This window comes from Euleptes europaea, chromosome 1 (assembly GCF_029931775.1).
Source record: "Euleptes europaea isolate rEulEur1 chromosome 1, rEulEur1.hap1, whole genome shotgun sequence".
Classification (NCBI taxonomy): domain Eukaryota; kingdom Metazoa; phylum Chordata; class Lepidosauria; order Squamata; family Sphaerodactylidae; genus Euleptes; species Euleptes europaea.
The window spans coordinates 9,903,591-9,916,790 of NC_079312.1; the positions used below are offsets into that span (position 1 = coordinate 9,903,591).

The window sequence follows — 13,200 nt, forward strand, 5'->3', positions numbered from 1 at the left end:
GTCAGGATCAGGCATCTGTCCCTAGCATCCCATAAGCAAACTCATCCAGGCAGGTAGCTCTGAAGCAGTAATACTTTATTAGGAGCAATAAGACAGATTAAAGGACTGACTGCCTACAGACAGGTGAGGCTAGTAATGGTGAATACAGCCAGGTTACATGCTTAAGACACTACGGACTGAAAAAGTAAACATTGCTAGGCAACCCCGAGATAAGCGGCTCCCAGGAAGACAGACTAAACATTACCACAGCTGCAGAAAACAGGATGAGCGAAACTGTACACAGACGTTCATCGGTATGAGAACCAAGGACTTGACGTGGGGCCAGACCTGGCCTAACTCATGTCAAGAGCCTTTGCTCTAGCTAAAATGCACAGGCCTGACACAATCCATCTCATATTGAGTCTTCCGCTTTTCCCACTGCCTTTAACTTTTAATTGTCTTTTCTAGTGACATTTATCTTCCCATAATACGACCAAAGTACGATAGCCACAGCTCAGACATTTTCGCCTCCAGAGACAGTTCAGGCTTGATTTGATTCAGAACCTAGAGCCGTGTTGGCAAACCTATGGCACGCGTGTCCTAAGCGGCACGCCAAGCCCTCTCTGTGGGCACACGCGGAGCCGTCGCGTCTGCCCCCTCCTCCGCCCCTCGAGGCCTCGACGCAAGTTTCCGCCACGCCGCAGCCAACTTTGTTGCGGGGCGGAGGCGGGGGCGAGGCGGCAGGCGTAGTGGTGCGGCCGGCCACGTAGCCCTCGGGGCCGAGCATGAGCAGCCGGTGGCAAGTCTGGAGCGGCGCCTAGGTGGGGCGGCGGTGGTGGTGGTGGTGCTGAGGCGGAGCGGCGGGAGGCATATGGCTTGCGGTGGGGCGGCTCTTCCGCCGGCCAGCCTGGCACCCCTGCCTGTGCCGCCGCCGTGGTACCACAAGGACCTGAGCCGGGCAGCGGCCGAGGAGCTGCTGGCCCGGGCCGGCCGTGACGGCAGCTTCCTGGTGTGCAAGAGCGTGGCCGGCGCCTTCGTCCTCTGCCTGCTGTGAGTGGGCCTGGCCCCTTAGAGTCCGGGGGAAGAGGGGTTTCTCTCCCCCCCGGTAGGCTGCGCTGTGATCGGCGGCGGTGAGTTGGGAATCGCTCCCCCCCTTTCCTTCCCCTCCCCGAGTCGGGAGCTGCTACTGAGCGCGCTTCTCTGCTGGGCACCAGTCCCCCCAACCCACTTTTGCAAACTTGCCACCCTTTGCACCCGCACGGCTTTTGTTGCCGGCGTGGAAAGCGCGCAAGCTTGCCCCCCTCTTACCCGGGGCGCGATGCAAAGGCGCCTCTTCCTCTGCAACGCGGGAGGCTTTTTTGTGTGTTTGTGTCTTTGCATCGTTGGAGGGCGAGTTGCAAAAGTTCGCTTTGCGGGTTTTCATGCAAGCCTGCGGACGACTTGACCTTTCCTCGGGGGGGTGTCTCTCTCTTTCCCCACCAATACACCCTGTTGCTGGGGCAAGCTGGCCCCTTGCACATTTTCCTCATCCAGATTCTCAAAACTCTGCATGGGGGGTAATTGGCCATTTGTGAATGGGAGGTTTTGCCTTGGATTTGTCACTCTCGTGCACATTTTCCCCATCCAGATTCTGAAAACTCTGCATGGGGGGTTATTGGCCATTTGTGAATGGGAGGTGTTGCCTTGGATTTGCCACTCAGATGCACATTTTCCCCATCCAGATTCTGAAAACTCTGCATGGGGAGTTAATGGCCATTTGTGAATGGGAGGTTTTGCCTTGGATTTGCCACTCAGATGCACATTTCCCCCACCCAGATTCTCAAAACTCTGCATGGGGGGTTACTGGCCATTTATAAATGGGAGGTTTTGCCTTGGATTTGCCACTCAGAATTCCTTAAAAGTGTGGAATTCTCTGCCAAATAATTTTAAGTCAATGAAAGCACTTGGGATTGCTTTCCTCACTTTGTTTGGATCATTTTATGCTTGTGAGCAGCTGTTTTCAGCTTTGAATTATATCAAATCTGACACCAGAAACAGGCTAACAGATGACCTGAGTGCTGCATGTGTTGTTCTCAAACTTACAAAGTATGAGCCAAGGGTAGACAATTTATCAGCATGGACACAACAGCAAAAATCACATTAATTGTTCAAAAGCATGCCTTTCGATAAAAAGTTGTTTGTATAATTGAAAGCTCTGTTATTGTGTTTTTCTTTTAAGGCAAAAGATGTTAACATATGAGTTGTTTTTTCTAAACTAAAACCTCAGTATTCGGGTTAAATTGACGCATTGGCACTCGGCGATAAATAAGTGGGTTTTGGGTTGCAGTTTGGGCACTCGGTCTCTAAAAGGTTCGCCATCACTGACCTAGAGTGTGGTATAGTAGTTCAGACCAATGGACTCTAATCTGGAGAACTGGGTTGATTCCTTGCTCTTCTACACGAGCAGTGTACTCTGATCTGGAGAACCAGATAAAACTAAACCTGCTGGGAGCCGTTAGTCTAGTTACAGTTTTCTCAGATCTCAGTCCCACCAACCTCACAAGATGCCCATTGTGGGGTGAGGGAAGTGAAAGTGATTGTAAGCCACTTTGAGACTCCTTACGGTACAGAAAAGAAGTCTTGGCAGTCCACAGTATCCGTGAAACTCTCCCAACAGCACCACATTTCAAAGCAATCTATTTTCTTCTTTATTCATTGTTCCTGACACTGGCATTCAGAGGTTGGCTGCCTCTGAACATGGAGATTCCTTATAGTCACCATGGCTAATAACTTTTTAAAAATATATTTTATTAAAGTTTTCACTATATACAAACAAACATATAATCACACATACATTCACAGTTTATACTCCTTCGGGAAGTCTGTTTCATCTTACATCTCAAAAGTCTTCTACATTGTCATTGATTTATATAATAAATTCTTTCTATTCTAATTATTAAATTTTGTATAATCTAAATTTTACTTCTTACAATCTATCCCTTTTGTTTTTTTTGTTTTTTAATAATTTTTTATTAAATTTTTATAACAACATAAAAACAAACAAATACAATGAAATAAAAACAAACTATAAAAAGAAAGGGGAAAAAGAAAAAATATAGAAAGAAAATACAAAAAATTACAGAAGGGTATCTTTACATCTTGGTTGTTACATTCATGATTACAATATTATAAAATTAAAGAAGATACCCCTTTCCCCTCCACCCACCTACGAAGTGACCCTTCACCCGACTTCCGAAGAAGTGTCTAAACAGTTTTTAGTACACTTAATAACATAAAAATATAAAGTTATTAAAACTAGTTTCTATCTCGTTAATCAACAATCTATCCCTTTTGTTGAACATAATCCAAATAACCTTCCCATTTTTGTTGAAATTCATCCGTTGTCTTCTCTTTCATCAGGCTAGTCAATCTGGCCATCACCACAAATTCATTGTGCTAGGCCAGGTCGTCTCGGGTTACTGCCGGCTACTGGTCTTGAGAGCAGGCTGTTATCTCAGGAATGCAGGAATCCGGGGGAGTCCCGCCAGGAGCTGGAAACCAAAATAAAGTCGGTGTGCAGAGGGGAAGTCAAAAGTCTGGTCCAAGGGTCAGAAGTCCGTTTATCAAAGTCTAGGAGCGTCAGCAACAAAAGTCAGAGATCCTTTTGCAACAATTCTTTTCGCAACGTCTCTTCTTCCCTGTGTGAATTTTTTTATGTCCAGTTAGGTGGGAATACTGAGCGAAGCACTTTCCACACTCCAAGCATTTATATGGTTTCTCCCGTGTGAATTTTTTTATGACTAGTTAGGTGGGAATGCTGAGCGAAGCACTTTCCACACTCCAAGCATTTATACGGCTTCTCCCCTGTGTGAACCCTTTGATGTTTACTTAGGGTGCTATTCTGAGAGAAGCATTTTCCACACTCCAAGCATTTATATGGCTTCTCCCCTGTGTGAATCTTCTTATGTGCAGTTAGATTGCCATTGTGAGCGAAGCATTTTCCACACTCCAAGCATTTATACGGCTTCTGCCCTGTGTGAACCCTTTGATGTTCACTTAGGGTGTCATTCCGAGAGAAGCACTTTCCACACTCCCAGCAGGTATATGGCTTCTTCCCTGTGTGAGTCTTTTGATGTGCAGTTAGGAGGGAATGCTGAGCGAAGCACTTTCCACACTCCAAGCATTTATACGGCTTCTCCCCTGTGTGAATCTTCTTATGTGCAGTTAGACTGCCATTGTGAGCGAAGCATTTTCCACACTCCAAGCATTTATACGGCTTTTCCCCTGTGTGAATCTTCTTATGTGCAGTTAGACTGCCATTGTGAGCAAAGCATTTTCCACACTCCCAGCATTTATATGGCTTCTCCCCTGTGTGAGTCCTTTGATGTGCAGTTAGGTGGGAATGGTGAGCGAAGCACTTTCCACACTCCAAGCATTTATATGGCTTCTTCCCTGTGTGAGTCCTTTGATGTGCAGTTAGGTGGGAATGGTGAGCGAAGCACTTTCCACACTCCAAGCATTTATATGGTTTCTCCCCAGTGTGAATCCTTTGATGTACAGTCAGGGTGTAATTCTGAGAGAAGCCCGTTCCACACTCCAAGCATTTATATGGCTTCTCCCCTGTGTGAATCCTTTGATGTGCAGTCAGGGTGTAATTCCAAGAGAAGCACTTTCCACACTCCCAGCATGTATATGGCTTCTTCCCTGTGTGAATTTTTTTATGTCCAGTTAGGTGCGAATGGTGAACGAAGCACTTTCCACACTCCAAGCATTTATATGGTTTCTCCCCTGTGTGAATTTTTTTATGACTAGTTAGGTGGGAATGCTGAGCGAAGCACTTTCCACACTCCAAGCATTTATATGGCTTCTCCCCTGTGTGAATCCTTTGATGGGTAGTCAGGGTTTCATTCCGAGAGAAGCACTTTCCACACTCCCAGCATTTATATGGTTTCTCCCCTGTGTGAATCTTTCGATGTTCAGTAAGGTGGCAATTCTGAGAGAAGCACTTTCCACACTCCAAGCATTTATATGGCTTCTCCCCTGTGTGAATCCTTTGATGTGCAGTCAGGGTGTAATTCTGAGAGAAGCACTTTCCACACTCCAAGCATTTATATGGCTTCTCCTTTGTGTGAATTTTTTTATGTCCAGTTAGGTGGGGATGCTGAGCGAAGCACTTTCCACACTCCAAACATTTATATGGCTTCTCCCCTGTGTGAATCCTTCGATGGTCAGTAAGGTGGCAATTCTGAGAGAAGCATTTGCCACACTCCAAGCATTTATATGGCTTCTGTATTGCTTCCCTTTCCCTACTGTAGCCTCGCTTTGGAACTGCTTGATCCCTACATTTTCCATCCACCTGCCAATCATTGTGTTTTTCCACAACTATCCTTCCAGATTCCTTCTCGCACACCATCTTCCTCACATCTGCAACTGCAAAAGAGAGACAGATATCAAATAAGAATGAAAACATACTAATACCAGTTAGCAGGTACGGTCAGTGCTCAATGGGTTTTTCTATAATGAAAGTGTGGAGCCTAGAAAAACCTCAGCAATATTTACCCACACACCAGGATGTATTGGAAATGGGGAAATGGGTAACCAAAGCAACAGAAGGGTTCTTGTTTCTGTTGCAGATAGGTACTCGAGACCACATTAAAGGCAATATGTTTTTTGGTGTTCATTCAGAGAACACACAGAAACACAATAGGAAAAGAAATGTATTTTTTAAATCTTGTTTTTTATGTGTGTTTTTTTAAATCTTAAATGCTATTGAAATAATTATTAAATAAAATGAATAAAATATGGAAACAAATCTAGAGTTTGGAGACTTGGACAGGCAAGACAGAGTTTTCTAAAAACCTGGAAATTGACCCAGGCTTGCAGAATATCTGGGGGGAAAGTACATTGGGCAGTTATAACACCCCGCAATAACAGAAGCAGTGCTTGTAACATAAGAAACAAATGCCCTCAGTGGCCATTGCTGGGCCACAACACAGTATTGTCAGCCTTCAAGCCTTGGTTTCTGTAGGTTTGAGGCAAGATCAAATTACAGTGCCCATTTGAGGGCTGCTTTGGCCTTTGAGGGAGGATTCCCCTGGGCCAGGCCCAGCACCAATCGCAGCCAGGCAACATGACACTGTCACACTGCCAAAGCCAGTTTCAGATTAGCATCTGGGAGACTCAGATTCAATTCCCCTTCTTCTCTAGAAGCTCACTGGGAGACTTTGGATCAATCACACACACACAGCCTAACCTACTCCACAGGGTTGTTGTGAGGATGTAATGCAGGAGCCGAGAATTGCTTTGAATCACTATTGAGAAGAAAGATGATGTGTAAAGCAAATATATCCTCAGTATAGATGCAAGGGGGGCAGCTTGGTGGGTGGAAGGGAGCAGAGAAGAAACATGGGAAATATAGCCTTGGAAACTTACCGTGAGGGCTTATTCTCCTCTGAGGCGAAGGGCACCCTGAGCTGTGGGTTGTTTTCCTCTACATCCGGGTAGGCAGGACTAAAATTGTTCTGACTTCCTGTATCCCGTTGGCAGGAAAACAGCCTGAGGAAGCCAGTTACCGTCTATACTAGCTATGTAGACAGTGATGAAACCAACTTGCAGTATAACTTGAATATAACTCGAAACTGAACACAATTCAACAGGGAGAACTAGAAACTGATATCTATGTGTACTTAGAATGCGGTTCCTTGTTTGCTCAGTTAGAAAGACAGCTGAAGTTATGTAATGCAAACTTTTGATAAGAAGGGTGGGGCAGGATGCCCTTCGCCTCAGAGGAGAATAAGCCCTCACGGTAAGCTTCCAAGGCTATATTCTCCCCTGAGGCAAGGGCATCCTGAGCTGTGGGACTTATAAGAGCTCCCAGTAGGGCGGGAAAGGATTACTCTACCACATTTTGCAGGACCCTATGGCCGAAGGCTGTTTGTGCTAATGACCAGGTATGAATCGTATAATGCCTGACAAATGTTGAGACCGAAGTCCAGGTGGCGGCCCTGCATATCTCCTCCAGTGGGGCCTGTTTATCGAAGGCAGCTGTGGTGGCGGTGCTTCTAAGGGAGTGAGCAGTGATGCCCTCTGGGACGGGCTTACCAGATACCCTGTATGCCTCTGCTATGCATGATTTAATTGTGTAGCTAATGGAGGCAGCTGACATTCTTTGTCCCTTACTGGGGTTGGAGATGCCGATGAACATGAAGTCGGTCTTCCTAATGCCTGCCGTGCGGTCGATGAAAATACAGATAGCCCTTCTTAGGTTTAATGTGTGCCAGGAGGTTTCCCTTGGCCCTGAAGGTTTGGGGCAGAATGATGGTAAGTTGATCTCCTGAGCTCTATGGAAGCGTTAGTTAACTTTAGGCTGGAAGGTAGGGTCGAGTGTCAGCACTACCTTGTCTTTGTGGAAGACACATAGCCCTTTTCTAATGGAGAGAGCTCTGAGCTCAGATACCCTTCTTGCAGAAGTGATCGCTGTAAGGAAGAGTACCTTCAGCTGAAGGTATCTCATGGAAACTGATCTAAGGGGCTCGAAGGGTGGTTCCATGAGAGCCTTTAGGACCAAATTGAGATTCCACGTAGGAAACCTATGAATGAGGGGAGGTTGAATTTAAGAGACCCCTTTTAAAAATACTGAGATATGCCTATGTTGAGATGTGCGGCATCCTTCTAAGAATGGGACCACGGTAGAGATGGCCGCTATCTGTCGCCTCAAGGTAGAAGCCTTGAGTTTTTGTCGAACTCCTTCCTGAAGGAATTCTAAGATTTTGGGAATGTCTGGTTGGGTTGGGTCAAACTTTTTTCTTCTAGCCCACCGGACGAAGGCCTTCCAGGACGCGTTATATATGCGCCTGGTAGATGGCCTTTGGGCATCTATAATAGTATTGATGACCCCTTCAGAGTACCCTCTCAAGCGCCAAGCGGTCAAACAAAACCACTGAGGGTCTGGGTGTAGTAGCGGACCCTGGCGGAGAATGGCCAGTCTTGCTGGGATCTGCCATGGGTCCTGGCATGACATGCGTTTTAGGTTCACGAACCATGGTCTCCGTGGCCAAAAGGGGGCTATCAAGATTACGTCGGCTCTGTGTTGTTGGATTTTTCGTAGGACTTTTGGGAGGATAGGGATTGGAGGGAATGCATAAAGCAGACCCTTCGGCCACGGGCTGAGCAGGGCGTCTGTGCCTTCTGCTTTTGGGTGGAAGTACCTAGAATAGTATCTGGGAACCTTGCGATTTGACTCTGAAGCGAACAGATCTACTGAAGAGGTACCAAATATGTCTGTAAGATGATGAAATGTTTGTTGGTCTAATTCCCATTCTCCTTCATCTATGGACTGGCGGCTTAGCCAGTCGGCCCGTAGAAGTGTCTCCTGCTGTGACCATCGCCCTTGGGCAATCTGATCGCCCAGAGAGGCCCCCCAGCCTAGAAGGCTGGCATCTGTAAAAATCTGTATGGGGTCCTTGTGTATGTATTGTGTTGCCTTTCGCAGGTTTGATGTTTTGATCCACCAACAAAGGCTGTGTCTGACGTTTGGTGGGATATTTATCCTTTTGATCTTTTTCTTTGTGATGTCTAGTTGGTGCAGGAGCAGCAGCCATTGCAGAGGGCGTGAGTGGAATCGTGCCCATGGGACGATAGCTATGCATGACACCATCAGTCCCAAAAGGGCCGCTGGAGACATGAGCATGGCGAACTTCTTTTTGGCCGTGTTGGCAGCAGAGATCGCTAGCTTGTTTATGCGCTCCTGTGGTAGTGACAGGGAGTTGTGTTTTGAATTGATTTTGGTTCCCAAGTGTGTCATCACTTGTGATGGAGTCAAGGAACTCTTGGGGAAATTTATAAGGAATCCATGTTCCTGGAGGACTTGAGTAACCCTTTCCGTGTGTGTGCAGGCAAGGTTGAAAGTTGGAGCGCATATCAAGCTGTCGTCCAGGTACGGATGTACCTGGATTCCCTCCTGTCTGAGGGTTGTAATGACTGTCACCAATACTTTGGTGAAGACCCTCGGGGCGGAGGTCAACCCAAAAGGGAGGGCCTTGAATTGGTAGTGACTGTGCCCGTACACAAATCTTAGGAATGGTCTTTGCAAGGAATGGATGGGGATATGGAGGTAGGCCTCGCTGATGTCCACCGCCGTCATAAAGGTGCCAGGGAGAAGGGACTCCACTATCGATTTGACAGTTTCCATACGAAAGTGTCTGTGGGCCATCCTCTTGTTGATGTATTTTAAGTTGAGGATGGCCCTCCAGTCCCCGTTTTTCTTCGGGACTGTGAAGAAAGTGTAGTACACTCCCTGGCCCCTCTGACAGCTGGGAACTGGTTCTATGGCCTTGATGTGGGTCAAGTGTTGAATGGCTGTTAGGGTTCTTAAGTGTTTCCCCTTCTTCAGGGATATTTGTGAAATTAGGAAACGGTTCCTTGGACGAGATGTAAACTCCAAGAGGTAACCGTTTGATATGATTTGTGAAACCCACGTGTCTGGATTTGACAGGGCCCACCTTGCCCTGAACTCCTGTAACCTCCCCAACACCTGAACGTGACTGGCATCACTGGGGTTATTCTTTGCAAATCGGTCTCCTTTGTCACCTCTGGGTTGGAAACCTTGGGTTCTGGAGAACCCCCCCACCCTGCGAAATGACCTTGTGCTACCCCAGGAACCTCTAGTAGTTCCCCAGGAGCCTCTCCTCTATTCTGTTCTGAATCTGGGTGAGAACTTGGGGGGACGAAAGGAATGATACGAGGAAGGTCGATGATCCTTTTTAATCTGCATTGGCAGCACCTGTTTTTTATCTTTTGTTTCTATGAGGACACTGTCAAGTTTTTCTCCAAATAGGCATCCTTCCTTAACAGGGTAAGCCATAAGTGTGGTTTTAGCCTTGAAATCGGCCAGCCAGGCCCTAAGCCAAAGCCCCCTTCTGATGGAAGTGACCGATGCCATGGATCTCGCTACTGAGGACATAGCATCAAGCGAGGCATCGGCCATTAATGTTATGGCGCTTTGGACTCTCTCAAGGCCCCCTAAGACCCTGAGATTATCCTCGGGAACTAGTTGGATAATCTTTTTTATCCTGGCGAAAATAGAGGTGGTAGCGCTGGCCTGAATAGCAGTAGCTGAGGCCTCGTGCTCCTTCCTCGCTAGGTAGTCTGCTTTTCTGTCTAGTTGGTCTCTCAAAGAGCCAACTCTGTCCTCTGGAACCAATCCTGGTGACTGTAGGTCAAGTACCGGGGCGTCCACCAGAGGAACCTTAAGCATTGCCATGGCGTGAGGCGCCAGGTTGTATAGTTTTTTGATATTATTGGATAGTTGTCTGTTAGGGGCTGGGTGATCCCACTCATCCCTTACAGCATTGATGAAGAACTCTGGGAAAGGTACTGAATTAGTTGTGGATTTCGGTCCAGGGAAACATTCTTTGACTCCCTTTTTCCACTTTGACTTTGGTTCCTCAGATTGGTCTGTTTCCTCGTTAAGGTCCAGAGCAATCATAGCTTTGGCCAGCAGGGCCTGATAATCCTCACCAGAGAAAAGCCTGTTATGTTGGTCCGACTCCTGAGGAGGCTCGTCATCAGAGTCAAAATCGCCCTCCTCTTTTTCCTCCTCATATTCTAGAGAGGAGTTGGGAGATTTAGAATGTTCTCTTGTTCCAGAGAAGTTAGCCTTCATGGCCGCCTTAGTGGGTCAAGTAGTATTACTTGCATTAGCAGAGGTAGAAGGACCTTCGCCCTCATCAACAGTATTGCAATTGCTAGTTTGATGAGAATGGGGGGGTAATTGGAGGGGGACCCATAGTGGCCCAGTTCTAAAGGAGTAGGGAGGCGGGCCTGGAAGGATTGGAAGGCTTGCCACTGGCGCTGAAGGGCATAGTTGATCAGTTCATCAGCGTTTTGCCATGATAGAAAATGGCCACCCGCCGCCGCCTGAGTGGGGGGGGGGGTTTGCCAACTCCCGTTGCCGCCAAGTTACTATTCCCCGTTGCCGCCAAATTACTATTCCCTGTCGGGACGAATACGGGCGCCACTGCAGCCGCCGCCGCCAAAGAGACCGTGTCTGGGTGCTGCGCGCTTTCAGCGACGAATCAGGCGTTTTACGTCCGGCTTTCATGCCGGCGCCGATCTTGTTGCCGCGCTTCCTTTTTCTGCTGTCCGGTTGCGGCGGAGCGGCTTTTTGCGCCTTTTTTATTTTTATTTGGGCCGCGGGTGGTTCAGCGGCCAGGGTCTCTCCCGGTTGTTCTGCACCCCCTAATGGTCCGTCAGAACGGCCGTTGGGGGAACTGGAGCACTTGGGGGTGGTTTGAACCAACCCCCTTTGGTAATCCTTCTCAGAGAGAAGGTCGTCCTCTCTAGTTAAGATGGCGTCGGCCATCTTGGATTAATCCTGCCCTGAGTCCCTTTCCCAAGGTAAAGAGGGGGAAAGGGTAACGAGGGAAGGAAGGAGAGGGACAAATATTAGGGAAGAAGAGACTAACAGAAGGCAGGTAAGCAATAGAAAGGGGAAAAAACTAAATCTCACTAATCCTAATGGAGCGTTGGCACAGAGCTTTGCGCTGTTGCCTGCTCTACCTGGATAGGCAGGACGGAAACTGGCTTCCTCAGGCTGTTTTCCCGCCAACGGGGTACAGGAAGTCAGAACAATTTTAGTCCTGCCTACCCGGATGGAGAGGAAAACAACCCACAGCTCAGGATGCCCTTGCCTCAGGGGAGAACAGAGCATATGAGGGCTGCCAGCAGGAGACAGTGCAGGGAGGGAGATAAAGGGGAAAATAAGCAACTCCCCACAGGTCCCTACAATTTCCCCACTTTCAAATTGGGCCCAGACCAGCCAGCACCACATACCTGGCCACACCCTAGTGACTGGGCTGGCACATCATAACTGGGTCACATTTCTCCCAGCTAGAGGCTGCCAGGGGGAGGGAAGGAGGGAAAGCTGAAGATGGGAGAGGAGTTCGTTTGGTGGGTGGAAAGGTGAGAGGAACGAAATGAATGGTGAGGAAATGGTAGTTGCCATGAGGAAGGAAAGAGGTAATAATGTGGAGAGGGGATACAGTGGGAAATGAGTAGCTCCCAGAAGCTTTGCCAACCTTTCCAGGAATTGGAAAACCCTGGACCAAGAAACCCCCAGATCCCCCCCATGCCATGTAATTTTTGCATTCAAAGCTAAGGTTGATGGTGGAATTATTATTGTTGTTATTAACAACAACAGTAATAAAAGCTGTGTGTGTGTGTGTAAAGTGCCGTCAAGTCGCAGCCGACTTATGGCAACCCCTTTTGGGGGGTATTCATGGCATGAGACTAACAGAGGTGGTTTGCCAGTGCCTTCCTCTGCACAGCAACCCTGGTATTCCTTGGTGGTCTCCCATCCAAACACTAACAAGGGCTGACCCTGCTTAGCTTATATTGGCCCCTGGCTTCAGGTTAACATGTGAGACTTGCAGGGCCAAAAATGAAGGGGATCGGACTATCCTGGGCACAGATTAGCTCTTCAACATCCCTCTCCTATGTGCAATGGGAACAAAGGTTTGCTCGTGAGAAGTCAGGAAACTGACACAGAACAGACACGGGACCCAGCAACTTCCCTGTCCTATCAGATCCAGCACAGTGTGGGGGTTGGAGTGTCCGACTAGGATCTAAGAGACACAGGGACCTGGTGCCAGTCACACCCTCTCAGGAAGAAAAACCTATGCTGTCATGTGAGAGCCTCTACAGAACACAACAGAACGCTGGCTAATCTCTAATAGTTATAATGGTATCATAGTTATAATCCCTAATAGTTATAATAGGTCACAGAATAGATAACTAATAACAATATAACATTAACATAAATAATAGCAAACCAGAAATCACGCCCCACCCCCACCCGGTGCCTGAGTCCGAGGCCTCGGATGCAGAACTGGAGCAGCTGGCCATCCCATCGGCAGCTGACCCTCTCGGGAATGCAGCTGAAGAGCCTTCTGAGCCAGATGCTGAATTAAAGGGGCCATCAGACGCTTCTATGTCTAGCCAGGCGGAATTAAAGGGGCCATCAGACGCTTCTACGTCTAGCCAGGCGGAGGAATTCCAGTCCCCCTGAGGAATTCCAGTCCCCAAAAGACTCACAACAGTCCTCCCCCACGGTTGACCGAAGACAGAAACTCCGGACCCGGCCGCATGAAAGAAGACAATCGGCCCGGCTGCAAAGCTGGAGAGGCACTCCAGCTGTAGAGCATGACAGTGAGTGAAGACAGGGCCAATCTCACTCTGATAAGC

At 47.9% G+C, this 13,200-nt stretch overlaps 1 protein-coding gene across 1 annotated transcript; it reads right to left on the reverse strand.

The window, feature by feature from the left end:
- Positions 1–1,283: 1,283 nt before the first annotated feature.
- Positions 1,284–11,320, reverse strand: LOC130487605 (zinc finger protein ZFP2-like). The gene is given in 7 exon segments (XM_056861135.1): positions 1,284–1,317; positions 3,695–3,736; positions 3,738–4,646; positions 4,815–5,080; positions 5,315–5,388; positions 10,477–10,563; positions 11,047–11,320. Coding segments are annotated over 7 exon segments (1,686 nt in total).
- Between the last annotated feature and the right edge of the window lie 1,880 nt (positions 11,321–13,200).